This window comes from Amphiura filiformis, chromosome 1, assembly GCF_039555335.1.
Source record: "Amphiura filiformis chromosome 1, Afil_fr2py, whole genome shotgun sequence".
Lineage (NCBI taxonomy): Eukaryota > Metazoa > Echinodermata > Ophiuroidea > Amphilepidida > Amphiuridae > Amphiura > Amphiura filiformis.
Window position 1 is genome coordinate 4,987,201 of NC_092628.1, and position 14,828 is coordinate 5,002,028.

Here is a 14,828-nt window from a genome sequence, read left to right on the forward strand (position 1 = left end):
AGATTATTAATAAAAAACAATCTTCTAGATATGAAGAGGGGTTTCCCCCAAACAATCTAAAATTAGATGTGATTCCATTTGTTTTGATCACTTGATGAATGAAAGGGAATCCCCCTAAAACATGCCATAACACACAAACTCTTGCATGACTACTTCCAAGGTGTTTTCCCTAGTCTCATATAACTTGTAAACAAAGTTAATTAATTAAATTAAATTACTGAGGGCACATCACAAACTTGTTAATTGCACAAACCTTATCTACTACACCAATTATGACGCAAATGTTCTTGGCAACCGAAGCGCGCCATCTCACAACCAACTTCAGGCAGTCACTCGGCAGTCACATCAATTACCTGATTCAAACGTGTACGCGAGATGTCTGGCTATAAAAATGTTCTTTTAAATTTCTTGTGGTTTTGTTTACTCATTTTGCTCCCGTTAGGTGTAAGCAATTGTCGGTTGCAACCATGCCTTAATCATGGACGATGTGTGAGTGTTGTTGACCAGTACAGGTGTATTTGTCGACGGGGATGGACTGGAACTAGATGTGAATCATGTAAGATGAATGGAACCTTACAGTATTTTGATCGTATCATATTCTTTCTTGACATTTAATGACATTCAAGCCTTTGAGGTAATGAGATATGGAGACTGAAAATCACACTGAAACTGCAGAGTAACGCTATTAGTTTATACACTCTGAACGCTGGTCAACCGATTCTTTTGTTGTGCAAAGCTCAGTCAGTCAATTTTTTAGTAAATGGCAGGAAAAACTATAATGCTTGATACTTTATTTTTTTTTTCAAATCCTGGTGTTAAACTTAGGCCTGAAATTCAGTCATTTAGTGTAAGATTTTCGATTTTGGTAGGCTTCATCTCTGCCGCGAGCTTTTTTTGATCAACCTTTTAGCTTTTCAAAGTAATATGAAGGATGAAGGATGCTTCCCAGCTTTCTAACGCACATAACCGTGAGCGATATATCATAGTTTTATCAGAATTTCCGTTTTGATTTCACCATTTTTTACTGACGGCTGAAATTTTTTCAAAATCAACGCGTAAAATCTGAAGCTAGTACTAGCATTGTAAATCGATATCCCTGGGTACCGTTAGAAGATTGTGGCAAAGCTACAGTGTTGCCAGAACTTCATTCAAATTCTTAGGCCTAATAATGACACTGACCATGCTGACCACGATGAGCATCTTTCATCACGTGAGTGATACTTATCACCGTGATCATCGGACCAATGTGTTCAAATTGGCCTCTCCTCAAAACAACTTGCCCAACGTTTGGTAAAAAAACCAACGCAATTGGGCAATATTTTAAACAAAACTGTCATTTACAAAACATCGCTAAATTATAACAAATATACCTACATGTCAAATTTAAAAAAAAAGACGAACACAAGTCTGAAGGGTGTAATGAAAATGCCAACCCGCGAGGGGGGGTCATACAAAATTCACCTGGTGATATAGGAGGGTCAGAATAAAAATACCCAATAATAACACGCTAATTTTGCTTAGGTCTGGACCGTTGATTTTCCCATGCACCTCAAGCGCGCATCCCTTACGGACTAACCTAGGTAAACAAACAAACAAACAGGCAAAATGGTCGACATAATCATGGAAACCATATAATTTGAAATTGCAGGCTATCACGAGAGCAAATTTCAAAAATTCACCTCATTTACCAGAGCACTGGGGATTTGGGCTACCAAAGTCGGGCAATCCTTCCTTTCAATGGAAAATGGACCTGGATGACAACAATGGAAATATCGATTATTTCTGCTGGTTGCTTTCGAGATAAAAGTACTGGGTTTGACATTTTCGGAGCATGAAGGGGAAAGGGTAAAATCAAAATGGAAATTCTGACAAAACTATAATACACTTGGAAAAATAATCACAATTTCCAAACTGAACAATATTGGTGTAAATTTTGTTTTTTTAAAGATGCACTATCTAATCATGCACATTATGACACCACATTGAATCCAATGTGACTTCAAGAAGCAAAGTTACAGAAATTTGATTAGACGAAGGTCCAGTTTTAAAAGTGACAAACTGGCCTATTCAAAACTCCACAGACTAGACATCTGGTTTGAGAGTGGTGAATGGCTGATTTATGCGTTTGGCATTAATTTAAAACAAAAGGAACAAAAGAAAACTAAAACAAAAGAACTGACAAATAAAATGAAAGTTATGAAAAGTACAGAGAAGTAAAAACTGTAATAAAAACCTGCTTTAAATAACGCTTCATTGAAGAAATTGTGTTGTCTTTTTGTTGCGGCTTGTTGGAATCTTTTTGCGCCTTGTATAGGCCAGTTTGTCACTTTTAAAACTAGACCTTCGACTATTCAATTGCTTGTAACTGTAATTCTTGAGGTCACATTGGAGTGGTGTCGTAATGTGCATCTATTGAAAAAACAAATTTCCCCCAATATTGTTAAGTTTTGAAATTGTAATTATTTTTCCAAGTGTAACGATACTTTATTGGCGCAGTATATATAGACCCACACGATGTGCCTTACAGAGGTGGGAAATATCTTTCTTTAGCAAACTATATTAGTTTGAGACGCTAAAAATGAATTCCGAAAAAAGCTCGTGGACGGACGAAATAAAGACCTATAAAAATCACAAATATCACACTAAAAGACACAATTTCATGCCTAATTTTAACACTAGGATTTTTTAAATGTATATCCAAGCAATATGTTTTTAACTGGCATTACTGAAGAAAAAAATTGTTTTATATTTGACCGAGAAAATTAATTTCATAGCAAAAAGGTGTATCTCTCTGAATTGTGCTGATTTTAACATGTATCGATCGACTTTTAGCGCGATTATGCATAACAAAAGAATCGGCTGACCAGCGTTCAGAGTGTATACAATCGATAAAGTCACTTAAATAGCACTGAAAAGAGTTCTTTTGTTATCAGATTAATGTCTATGATCACACTGAAAAGTGACCGCAACACTTCTGAAAATTAGTTGTCATTCATTAAGGGCTGGGGTATGAACGTTTGGACAGTATTTATTTTGGGACATTAGAGCACATCAGACATATCGAATTGCATTCTGAATACGAAGAATGTCATTCTGATATCAAATAATTTTGAATTTTTGAAATTTGCAATTTAATACACATTTTATGGCAAATCATTAAAATTGATATTTTTGATATTTAACAGTACTTGAAGTAAACTTTATAAATCTGATGATTTATACTTAAAGTGTATGTAGGTGGTGGGTTGAAAAGCCGACGATCAATTGAAAATTTTGACCTTTCGTATTGAAGATATGGATTTTTTCCCAAAACACCAAACAAAAATAGGTCTTTTTGGGAAAAAATCCATATCTTCAATATGAAAGGTCAAAATTTTCAATTGACTGTCGGCTTTTCCTCCCTGCTACATACACTTTAAGAATATATCATTAGATTTATATAATTTACTTCGAGGACTGTTATATATCAAAAATTAGACAAATATCAAATTTTTATAATTTGTCATAAAATTTGTATTATATTGTGATTTTCAAAAAAATGAAAATTATTTGATATCAGAAAGACATGCTTTGTATTCAGAATACAATTCGATAGGTCTGAGGTGCTCTCATGTGCCACAAAAAATACTGTCGAAACGCAATAAACGCTCATTTTAGATCCCTTAATCCCACTGAAATGGTCCTATGATAAATAATCCCTAGACAATAGCCACAGTGAAAATACCCAGAGTAATGGAAATGACTAGAGTATAACGCTTAAAATAGTTTTCAGTGTGATTTTCAGTGTCGAACTTTCATAGTGATATAAGAAGCGCACAGAATTCCATGCCAAGGGGAATTTCAAGTTAGCTCCAATATTTTGCGAGATATTACCAAGACTGCACTGGGGCTACAACTCGCATCACCAACACGTATGCACCGGAGTCTTACCAACTGCGCTAACTGCTTAGACTACATGTCCAGTCACTGCTTGTGGAAGTTAATGCCGAGTATGTGTTTTTTTAATATTTTGCAGCTACTGATGCTAATCAATGCTTATCCAACCCTTGCCTTAATGGGGCAACCTGTGATGACAGAGTAGGGTCGTATACTTGTACTTGTGTGCCAGGTTGGACTGGAATTAATTGTGACCAGGGTAATTTGCACAGAAAACATACATTTATATTTAAATATTAACATGAATAATGTTTGTTTCGAATATTACCTTGTTGTTGCCCGGTGTTTGTTTGCTTGTGGAGTATGTTCCCGTAATCATGATATATTTTAAGCGTAAATGAATCAGATTCAGAGTCACGGCACCCCCACCCAGAGAATCTTCTGACAATCTGGTTGTTGGAAGAGTTTGACCGATCCTTGATATGCATATTTGTTTTTAAATATTAAGCGACTGTTAACAAATATTAACCGACCGTTAATCACATTTATTATTTAACGTCAGCGTAGCTAACTGTGTGTTCGTACAATTAATAATGTATTGTCATCTTCATTAGAATTACACCCAATGTTACTTTTGGTTGTTGAATGATACGATACTTTGATATGTCATATTATTGCCTTAATGGAGGCACCTGTCTGGATAGAATTAACGAATACCAATGTATTTGCGTTGCGGGCTACACTGGTGCAGACTGTGAAATACTGTATAATACTGAATGGCCGTTTATTATGCTCACTACATTGACAGTTGGTTGTTCCACATAGGTGCTGATGTATATAATACGGACTACTAGTAAAAGCTATTGATAAAAGTCTTCAAAAAAGTAACGCCGTTAAATTCGTTATAAAAACACTACTGTGTTGTTAATATTGAACGAAATTGGACGAAGTGCGCATAAATATACCATCCTTACAGTGATAGTTTTATGAAGATTTTACTTTATCACACATGATTAAGACGTTCATCTTGGTACTGGGTTATATCATGCATGTGTGATTTCAGTGGTGAACATGTGCAATATCGTCAGTATAAATAGTCAATCTCAAATAACAACGATCTAAAAGAAGTATTGACACAGAGCACAAATGTATAGGCTCTTTAGGTTTACAAACTATCATGAATGAAATGAAATGAAAGTATTCAATACTAAATGCTGGAAAATGTTGTTGACCTGACACTTGGAAATAAGAAGGGAACTGTTTGTTTGTTACGAGGTTATATAACATGATACCTTTGTTACGGACAAAACCGCCATTGAACTGCAAAGTGATCAAAAAAGTCTATGAAACTAGCACCCATTTGAGAAAATGGTACCTTTGATTCTCAGCCTGAAGATGTGTTTGAGTTATCATCATCATCGTCTACGCTTTCCGGCTATGTTGCCATTGTGCACGCTACTACTGCTCTCCAGGCTATTCTGTCTTTGGTCTGTGTCAGAGTTTGTTGATCTACTTCTTTCTGGATTTGCGCCACCCACGTTGGTTTGGGTCGCCCGACAGGGCGCTTAGTTTTATGTTGGAATTCAGCTAGGGCTTGACGGGCTGTAGATTCATCTGGGAGTCTGTATAGATGACCTACCCAGTTTAGTCGTCTTCTTTTGATGGTTGTGCTCCATGGTTCAGTATTTGTGCTTGTATATAGATCAGCATTTGTCATTTTATCTAATTGTGTGATGGATATTGTTCTTCGAAGTAGAGTTCTCTGAAAAAACATCTACTTTGTGTTCTAGTTTTGTTGTCAGTGTCCATAATTCACTGTAGTATATACTCTATATAAGCATTAAAAATTATCATTTTTGTCGTAACGTTTGCTCTTTTGCTTTGCACAAACTGTTTGAGTTGATTATATGATGCTATTGCTATGCATTTTCTCCTTTTTATATCTTCGTTAATATCTAATAATGGATATTGTTCTAGTAGTTTTCTGAAAAACATCTACTTTGTGTTCTAGTTTTGTTGTCAGTGTCCATAATTCACTGTTGTATATACTCTATAATTATAAGCATTAAAAATTATCATTTTTGTCGTAACGTTTGCTCTTTTGCTTTGCACAAACTGTTTGAGTTGATTATATGATGCTATTGCTATGCATTTTCTCCTTTTTATATCTTCGTTAATATCTAATAATGTTCCTAAGTATTTACATTTTTCCAGTCTGATGGACCATCTTTGTGTACTTTATATTATTCTGATTTGTCTTGATTTATTGTTAGGTTTCTCTTTTCTAGTTTTGGTGGTACTGTTTTTCTTATTTTGGTGATTTGCCCAGTATTTTTTGTTATCCATTTTATGTCATTTGCATATTGTTGATCAATTAGAAGTGTTTGATCTGGGTTGGATTAGAGAAAGAAGTGACCATGTGTAATGGAAGAATATCATTGGAGACTTCTCTAGGTATGGCATAATTATGTTCGGTTTCATCTGCATCTCTTTCAGCCTGTAGGGATTTAGCTAAATAAAAAGTGACGAGTATTGCACTATCTTTCTGTGGAGCTCCTATGTTTGTGATCATGTTATCACCAGTGTGTTTATCTACTTGTATTTGTATTTCTACATCTTTGAGTAGCAAATAAAACATGTGTAACTCATCATCGTGAAGCACTTTTTTTTAATCTTCCATGAGTAAGTCCCTTTTGATAGTGTCAAAAGGCTTTACTGATATCGAGTAAAAGAATAGTTATTTCATAATTTGATGATGTTATTGCTTTCATAGCAAGAGGTTTGATGGTAAATACATGTTCTATTGTTCCTCTACCTGGTCTGTATGTTGCTTGAGTTATCGGTATAGTTATCACATGCACACTAAATCGGAATGTTAAAGATTAAGATTTGTTCATCCTATTAACCTAGAGAACTATGTGACTTTGCGTAGTTGTTATAAATATGCAGTTCTGATGCCTTCTGATAGGAATGCGACGAATATCATTCGAACCTAATACCTATAGATTTATATCTTACGCTCTTCTCCAGCGTGCCTCTGTGGCTCAGTTGGTTAGAGCGTCGTGCTAGTATTACGAAGGTCTCGGTTTGAATCCGGCCAGATGCACTTTTTTTCAACGTTTATCTGCACTTGCTACTCTGGGGAAAGATTAAAATTTGTTCATCCTATTAACCGAGAGAACTAAGTATGATAACTTTGAACGACATATATTATTCCAACCAGAGTTGTGAAAATATGATTATATAAAACTGTAAATGGAGGAATGTCATTGATAATGATATTTGATTTTTTTAATCTGCTGTTCAGACGTTGATTACTGCGCAAGTGTTCCATGTGTGAATGGTCTATGTGTGGATGGAATGAATCAATACACATGTATGTGTGACCAGGGATGGACAGGCACTAACTGTGATATTAGTAAGTACCTGATGAAGCTTACGACATTGTGCATGCGTCGAACATGAAGCTATTTTCATTCATTCGTTTAAAAGAGTGCGATCGCGTAAAGCACATTTATTATAGCTGCCATTGTAATCAAAATACGGACGAGATATCGCTAATCGATGATCATCAGCGGCAATTACTGGTACTTTCATATCACGGTAGTTTACTAGCTTTTACTTCTAATATTTTGTATATTTTTATACTTAAAGTAATACATATGCTGTATCTCTATTGTGCTATTTCAGTTGAAATCCATACGCCTCCTATGAATTACATGGGAGACTATATTTCAAATGGGGCTGACTCCATTTTAATTCTTCACCCCATGTGTAAGTGATTAAGGTCATGCCATGTCTTTGACTTTCAACTAGAATATCTCATTGTGCAGTCAGGGTGAGATCAAAATTGTGATGCTGTTCCCTATTCCGACAATGGTCGAGGTCCAATTATAATGATTTTCTTTTTTTATCAAATCAGATATTAACGAATGTGCCTCCGCACCATGTTTGAATAACGGAAGTTGTGTTGATACGGTTAATATGTACACTTGTCAATGCCCGCAAGAGTTCACAGGGTTAAGATGTGAAACTGGTAAGTAAATACTTCAAAACATTTAGGAATTTGATAATAAATCACCATAAAAAGTGATGTAATCTACTTTCATTCCAATGTTATTCAAACACATCTAATATCTGAATGGCCTCTTATATAGTACAGAATATAAAGCAGTATTAATTGGGAAAATAAATGCTAAATAGTGAAAGATGTTACCCAAAGCATTCAGGACCGTATTCACCACCTTTAAACCGCAGAATACGCTTAGGAGTGCGCTAGTAGCCCCAAATATAAGACGGAACCTTTAAACAGTCGATCGTATATGAAATAACCTTCGCTGACTGTGAGGCTAGTTATATTGGTGATTTCGCCAGGAAGCTTGCGAAAAGTCTTAGCGAACATAAGTCTGCTGGCATGGCAGCTCCAAATCAGCAGTCAGGGAACATATTGTAAGATTTAAAGGTGACCAGATTGATTGAGAAAACGTTAAGGTGCTCGAACGGAAACACAAAATATTCCCGGAGAGTGCTTTAAGCAAACACAAAAACGTTTTAAAAACGTTTTAAATAAGTTATACTTTGGCTTTTGGATTAGGTAAAAACGTTTTAATAACATTAAAATGTCGGGTTATACAAAGGTCATGAAAACGTTTTAAAACATTTTGTATGAAAACTCACTACAACAATATTTTTAAAATGTGTTCAAAATGTTATTGTAAACTATTTTTGCAAACATTTTTTGCCAAAGATTTTGTCAACACTTAAATAACATTATGTTAAAATCATGTTTTTTCAAATAATTGTTTTGAAATATCGGCTTATATAAAGGTCATGAAAACGTTTTTAAAACGTTATTGCAAATATTTTGGGCAAACATTTTTGGCAAAATATTTTTTCAACCCCAAAATAACATTCTATTCAGTAGATTATCAAAAAATGTTTTTTAATGTTATGAAAACGTTTTATACCCTTTATATGTTATATGTGTTGATGCGATCTGATTGTGATGATTCACCATTGCAGCGAAATTACAGCGCTTTGAGTCCTCTAAGATCTGGAGAAAGGCGCTTTATAAATCCAAAATTTATTTAAATTTATTTTATTTGATATAACCCGACATTTAAACGTTTTCTGACAACCTTTTGTAAACTTTTGCGAATGATGTCGAAAACGATTTTGTGTTTGCTGAGCACATTAAGACTCAAAAACTAAAACTAAATCGTGACCAATGACTTGAAATAACCTGCTGATGTCCAGGGGGCACTACATCGTAACATCCTATGACGTCATACTGTCAATCACACGACGTTATTAGTGAGGAATATCCAAATATTATAGACAAGATATCATCACAGCATCGCCTTCTGCTGAAGACGCTAGTTGAACTAGTGAAAACGTTCCAGGTGACGATAAATAGTGTAGTGTTGAGGTTAAAACTTCATTTTATCAACTACTACGTATGGATATCCATTTGTATAATTATAGTAACAGGTTTATGTATTCGTGTACAAGTATAAACATCAAACGGAAATGTGCAAAAGGAAGACGCGCCAAAAACCTTAGTAAAAAGCAATTCTAAAAATTAGTTTCCAATGTTTTTAAATTGGTTTCTGTACAAACGAACATTACACTAATATAATTAAACTAGGGCAATTTCAAGTTTTCTTGATATTATTAACGAGAAAAAAGAACTATGCCGGGCTAAAACTTGCACCGCCAACACTTACGAAATGGGGCAACCTGTCAAGACAGAGTAGGGTCGTATACTTGCACTCAGGGGTAGCGCTAACTCGCGCCATGGGGTCATAGGCGCATTCCTTTAGCTTTTGGCGCACAAAATTACCATTTAGAGGTTGCCAAAGGGTCATTTGAACCCTTTATTGCTATTGTTTTGGATCCATAATTTCACAACATTTCAACTTTTTGACCCCTTGTTTGAAAAGCCAGTGCTACCCCTGCAAGTTGCACTTGTGCACTATTAACCCTAGAACTACGAAGGAGGTACCAATCCCCCTAAAACTTACTAGTTAAGTTGAAATATAATCATTTACTTTTTATATTGAGGAAACAATTCGATGAAAATCGCATTATTGTAGAATATTTAGCCTATACATACATTTTACACGAAGGAAACACCATGCTCGGATTTAGATTTCATTGTGGAAACCAATCATAGTTTATAATTACATTAAGTTTAGAAATGCCCAAGAGTTGAAGAATACACAGTTTAATTCATTGACATTTTGTTCGAAAGTAAGTTAATTTTGAAGTATTTGTCTTTCTTCATGACACTTTTATGCACTCTAACTTTTGCATTCAATTTTATCAGATCTGACCACTTGTTCTGATGGTTCTACACCATTTATTGAAGATCAGTTCTGTGATGGGTTTGTTGATTGTGGTGATTCCAGTGATGAACGATTCTGTCGTAAGTTGTCCAGCCAGACCTGGGCCAGGTCAAAATTTCGAGGCCCAGAACTCATGTGCCGATGAAGGCATGTGCACTCAAGTCAGTGGCCAAGTTTTGGTTTACGTATAATATAGAGGGGGCTAACATATTTTGTTCCGGTGTTACTAGGACATTTGCGCTCAAAGCACGCGAAACAATTCAATTGCAGGCCATTTTAGCCCCAGATCTGAATGAATTTTGCCATTTGAATGCGCGCGAAGCTCGGAAAATGTTACAATTTGCCCTAGTTTGGCCAAAAAACATGCTGTTATTGTGGTTGAAAGAAAGATGCATAGGGCAATTTTGGGGGTCTTAGCCCCGGGCCCATCTGGCCCAATGGTAAATCCGGCCCTGCTATCCATTATCAGCCCTTATTTAATTTTCGCTTTTGTGCTCAGGGCCCCTAAACCCTCGGGGCCCATGGACTTCGTCCACCCTGTCCACCGCTTGCTACGCCCCTGAATTCCGTACATGTCAATGAATCATTGTTTTATACTGCAAGATGATTGCATGGGTGATTGGCTTATCGCATACATAAAAAAAATAAAGAAAACAAAAACATCATTAAATCAATCAAAACATTGATATACTCTGAATTTTACTGCCTCGTTGTGGTTTGGAAAATATTTATTGAGTTAATTTAATTTTACATTTTTTCATCAGCTCTATGTGTTAATGTCCCACCAGAGTGTACATCGGTGCTATCATACAACCAGACATATTTCCCTAATGGTTTATCTTCAACTCTTGAAGAAGCATTAGGATTATTCATCGATACGGCGGATTGTCATGCCAATGCAACATGGCTGCTCTGTTCTATAATATTCCCTGAATGCCAAGGAGAGACTGGTACTGCTTCACCGTGTCGTCAACAATGCCTGGATATTGTCGATAGCTGCACCAATCAATTTGAAGACTTATTGGATGATTGTGATTCCTTCCCTGCCGACCAGGAAAGGAACTGTTCTCTTCCAGAAGGAGGTGAGTTAGGATACTGGCCAGCTAGCTGTGATTAGACCAGCAGTTCGTCGCTGGGCATGACAAACCTCGCGCATTGTCGTGTGCAATTTGAAAGGTCAAATGAAAAACTTACTATGTAAAATATGATACACCTCGTATGTGCAATATAATGGTCAATTTCAAAGCGTCGATAGAGTGCTACGCTATCGAAGTGAAGTTTGGACAATTTTACAGGAGGAGCATATTTTGTGAATACGCAATATTGCTGTTCTGAGTAAACGGCGTTTGAAAATCTTGGTACCATTTATTGGTCCTTCTAAAAATTAAGAACATTCGTGAGCACTCATTTGAAATGTATATTTTAGAATTGAATGTACATTATTTATTTACAATACTCGCATGCTTTTAAACAATCGATATATCCCCTCAAAATGCGTTTTAACAGCTATTCGGCTTTATGCTGTATCTAAAATGTCTCTACCACAGCGCAGAGAGTCATATTCGGGGTCGAATCAGCTTCGTGTAAACCATAGCACGCAACCTTGATTTGGGGTTTTTGTGTAGAAATTACTTATAAATACGCATATAGATTCAGAACTACTAATTGTTTCACAATATTTCAACATAGAGAGAAGGATGATTTATTTACACGCATTTCGATACCCAATTCGTCAAATGTCGTTCAATATTAACAACACAGTAGTGCTTTTACAGAACACTACCCGTTGACTTGGAGATGATTTTAAATGACCGCCAATTATGACTGTTTGATTTTTATTACCAGCAATGTGGAATAATAGACATAATTATGTAGCACCGAAATAAGGTACATTTTTCTGAAAGAGCAAAGCTCAACAAACCACTTAACTCCGCTTCTGGATATCTTTTTAAGTCAAATGATATATCATTTTAAAACTTATGATATCTTTTTTCTAAACACGAAAAAAAAACATAATTGACCGGAGGCCGACTTTACGAGCGTTTCGTGGTGGACGGTCACATTTGTGTTTTGTGTAGCCGTTTGTTTCCTTCCAATTAGCCATAAAATTACATGGGGATTTAAGTTTAATAATAAACTATATAAATGTTAAAGTGTTAAAGTTAATAAATAGAATCTTCGTAAGTGCCACATACGATAGTATTGCACTCAAATAGAAATGAGTGTAGAGTGCAACACTCTCTTATGTGCACACACAATAGTGTAGTATCCACTGCTAAATTAGGATATGCGTAATATCTGATCAAATGTCAAATATTTGTCAATATCCATATTGGTCCATAGTAAACTCATTAATTTTCATAATTCGGATCGACCAAGCATCGATGGTTGATTGAAAGATCGAATTAATTTGTTTCTATTGCCCTAGGTCCAAGAAAGTCGCGCATGTGGCACATACTATGGTATTGCAGCAGATGAAAAACAAAATTAGAGTTAATAACAATTGCATTGCACTTACGATATTTTATTCTGTTAATTGCAAATAATTAAGCAAATTTGAAAATTAAAAACCTATTTTAAAGTGTTTGTTTTTGTACGGCCTTCCATTATTCGTCAACATCTCAAATTGGCAAAAAATATCACTGCCGATGAAGTGTAAGTCAAATAACCCAAGCACACCTTTTGTTACTTCCCTTTTAAACTGCATAGGTATCTGTAAATAAAAAACAAAAACAAATGACCAGCACCATTTTCTCTGTAAGAAATAATTAGTATATAAGGTAAAGTTAAATCGAATTATGGAAACAAAATTTGCAACTTACATGCGACAGTTGCGTCCGGTAACTCCGAACTCCGAAAAAGTTTTGCAAAATATTCCCCGTCGTTTGTCACGTGACAATTCAGATGCCTGATGAAGTTCGGAGTTACCGGACGCAACTGTGTCATGTAAGTTGCAAATTGTATTTCCAGAATTCGATTTGACTTTACCTTATATGTTATTTATTGGATGACTAATATACACCAAAATTATTAGTATGTTAATTAGAACCGTGTTTTTGTTTCATGCAAAATGACAAAAAATTTTCATTATGAGGTTTTGCCATTAGGCATTTTGACTTCATTTCAAATTTACTTTACATAGGGGTTTCCTGCCCATGACGATTTTTTACATTGTGTTGTTCGTAAAAGTGCAATCAATGTTATTGTTTTTCTACAAGAAGGTGAAAAAAATAAATGTCATTTCACAGTGAAAAATATTATTCTGAACTGTCTAACATGTTAAACATTCTTACGGATGCTTATGCTTTAGGGAAGATTCCTCCAACGAAATTCATTTAAAACAATTTATTTCATCAATAAAACTAATGTGAGAAATCGAATGTCGACATTTGAAGGTAAAAGTGCCAAGGTTATTATGGTACCATATTTATTTTTCTTCTACCAATAGAACAGTTAGTTTAGAGACTCCAAATTCATAAATTCGAGTGTGACGTCAACTCTGTCAAGTGGGTAATAATATAGTATATTGTTCAATTTTTTCATGAATAATGTAAAGTTTGTTTACTCGCCATTATTCCAATACCTCGAACACATAAACGTGGAATAAAACTAATTTCAGTGTACCCCCTTCCCCTTATTGTACAATTAACTTAACTTTCTACTTCTACATTGTCTCCCAAAACTGTTTGATACTGATTGGTCAAACTATACTGTTTCTAGATAGTTATTTACCTAACTTATCAATATTTACTTTGACCTTTGCTCAAAGTACTCACTAATAACAGCTGATCAGTTTCAGTTAATGTTCTATTACGTGGTCTTGAGAAGAAAAACAACCGCTGAACAAGATAAATATGGGCAGTCAGACGTATTATAATATCTATTTAAAGCTCTACATTATGTCATGTGTTTTTACTTCAGATTTTCACGGAGAAGGAATTTGTGGATTCAGGCCAGCAATACCAGATACCACAATCGTTGATGGAGATGACGCAGTCCTAGGAGCATGGCCATGGATTGGATCACTAAGACCAAATGTGATTAGTGGACATAGATGTGGTGTTAGTTTGATTTCTGAAAGCTGGGCTGTTACAGCTGCACATTGTGTGTAAGTATAGGCTTACAAATGGCAACAGAGGCAAAATTAGCATTTTTCCAGTTCAAAACAGTTCGCCGGACTTTCTTGACTAGATTAACATAATTGGTAAACATTGAGAAAGATCTTTTAGAAAATTGGAATCTTTCAGTGACATCTCTGCAATAGTGAAGTCTCACTAAGAAGACAATGAAAATTAGGGTTATTCATGTATGCAATCTCGCTTATGTTTCATTAGTAGTAAATAAAGAAGATATGATAAACAATAGCGTCTTTATGATACACAATTGAGGGGCTCAATATAAAAACGACCTATCCCACATTTTGGTAAAAATAGAGGGCGCTGCTGAAAAATATAAAGGTCACCAAAGGTCATTTATACAAACATGAATCATCATGAATAAAACTTGGTAAAGTTGTTAAATCAATGTTTTAAGATGTGAAATTGTTATGTATTGTATTGAAAATTCGCACACAAAAGTCCTGTTTTCTCAAAATAACCCAAATGT

The 14,828-nt window shown here is 35.2% G+C and overlaps 1 protein-coding gene across 1 annotated transcript in view; it reads left to right on the forward strand.

Moving 5' to 3' along the window:
- LOC140154037 (uncharacterized) overlaps positions 1-14,828 on the forward strand; it is a 137,029-nt gene that overhangs the window by 32,790 nt on the left and 89,411 nt on the right. The window contains exons 21-27 of the mRNA XM_072180150.1: positions 443-556; positions 4,016-4,135; positions 7,184-7,294; positions 7,799-7,912; positions 10,205-10,303; positions 10,988-11,305; positions 14,145-14,331. Of these exons, the coding sequence (XP_072036251.1) occupies positions 443-556; positions 4,016-4,135; positions 7,184-7,294; positions 7,799-7,912; positions 10,205-10,303; positions 10,988-11,305; positions 14,145-14,331 (1,063 nt within the window). The remainder of the gene's footprint in view (positions 1-442; positions 557-4,015; positions 4,136-7,183; positions 7,295-7,798; positions 7,913-10,204; positions 10,304-10,987; positions 11,306-14,144; positions 14,332-14,828) is intronic.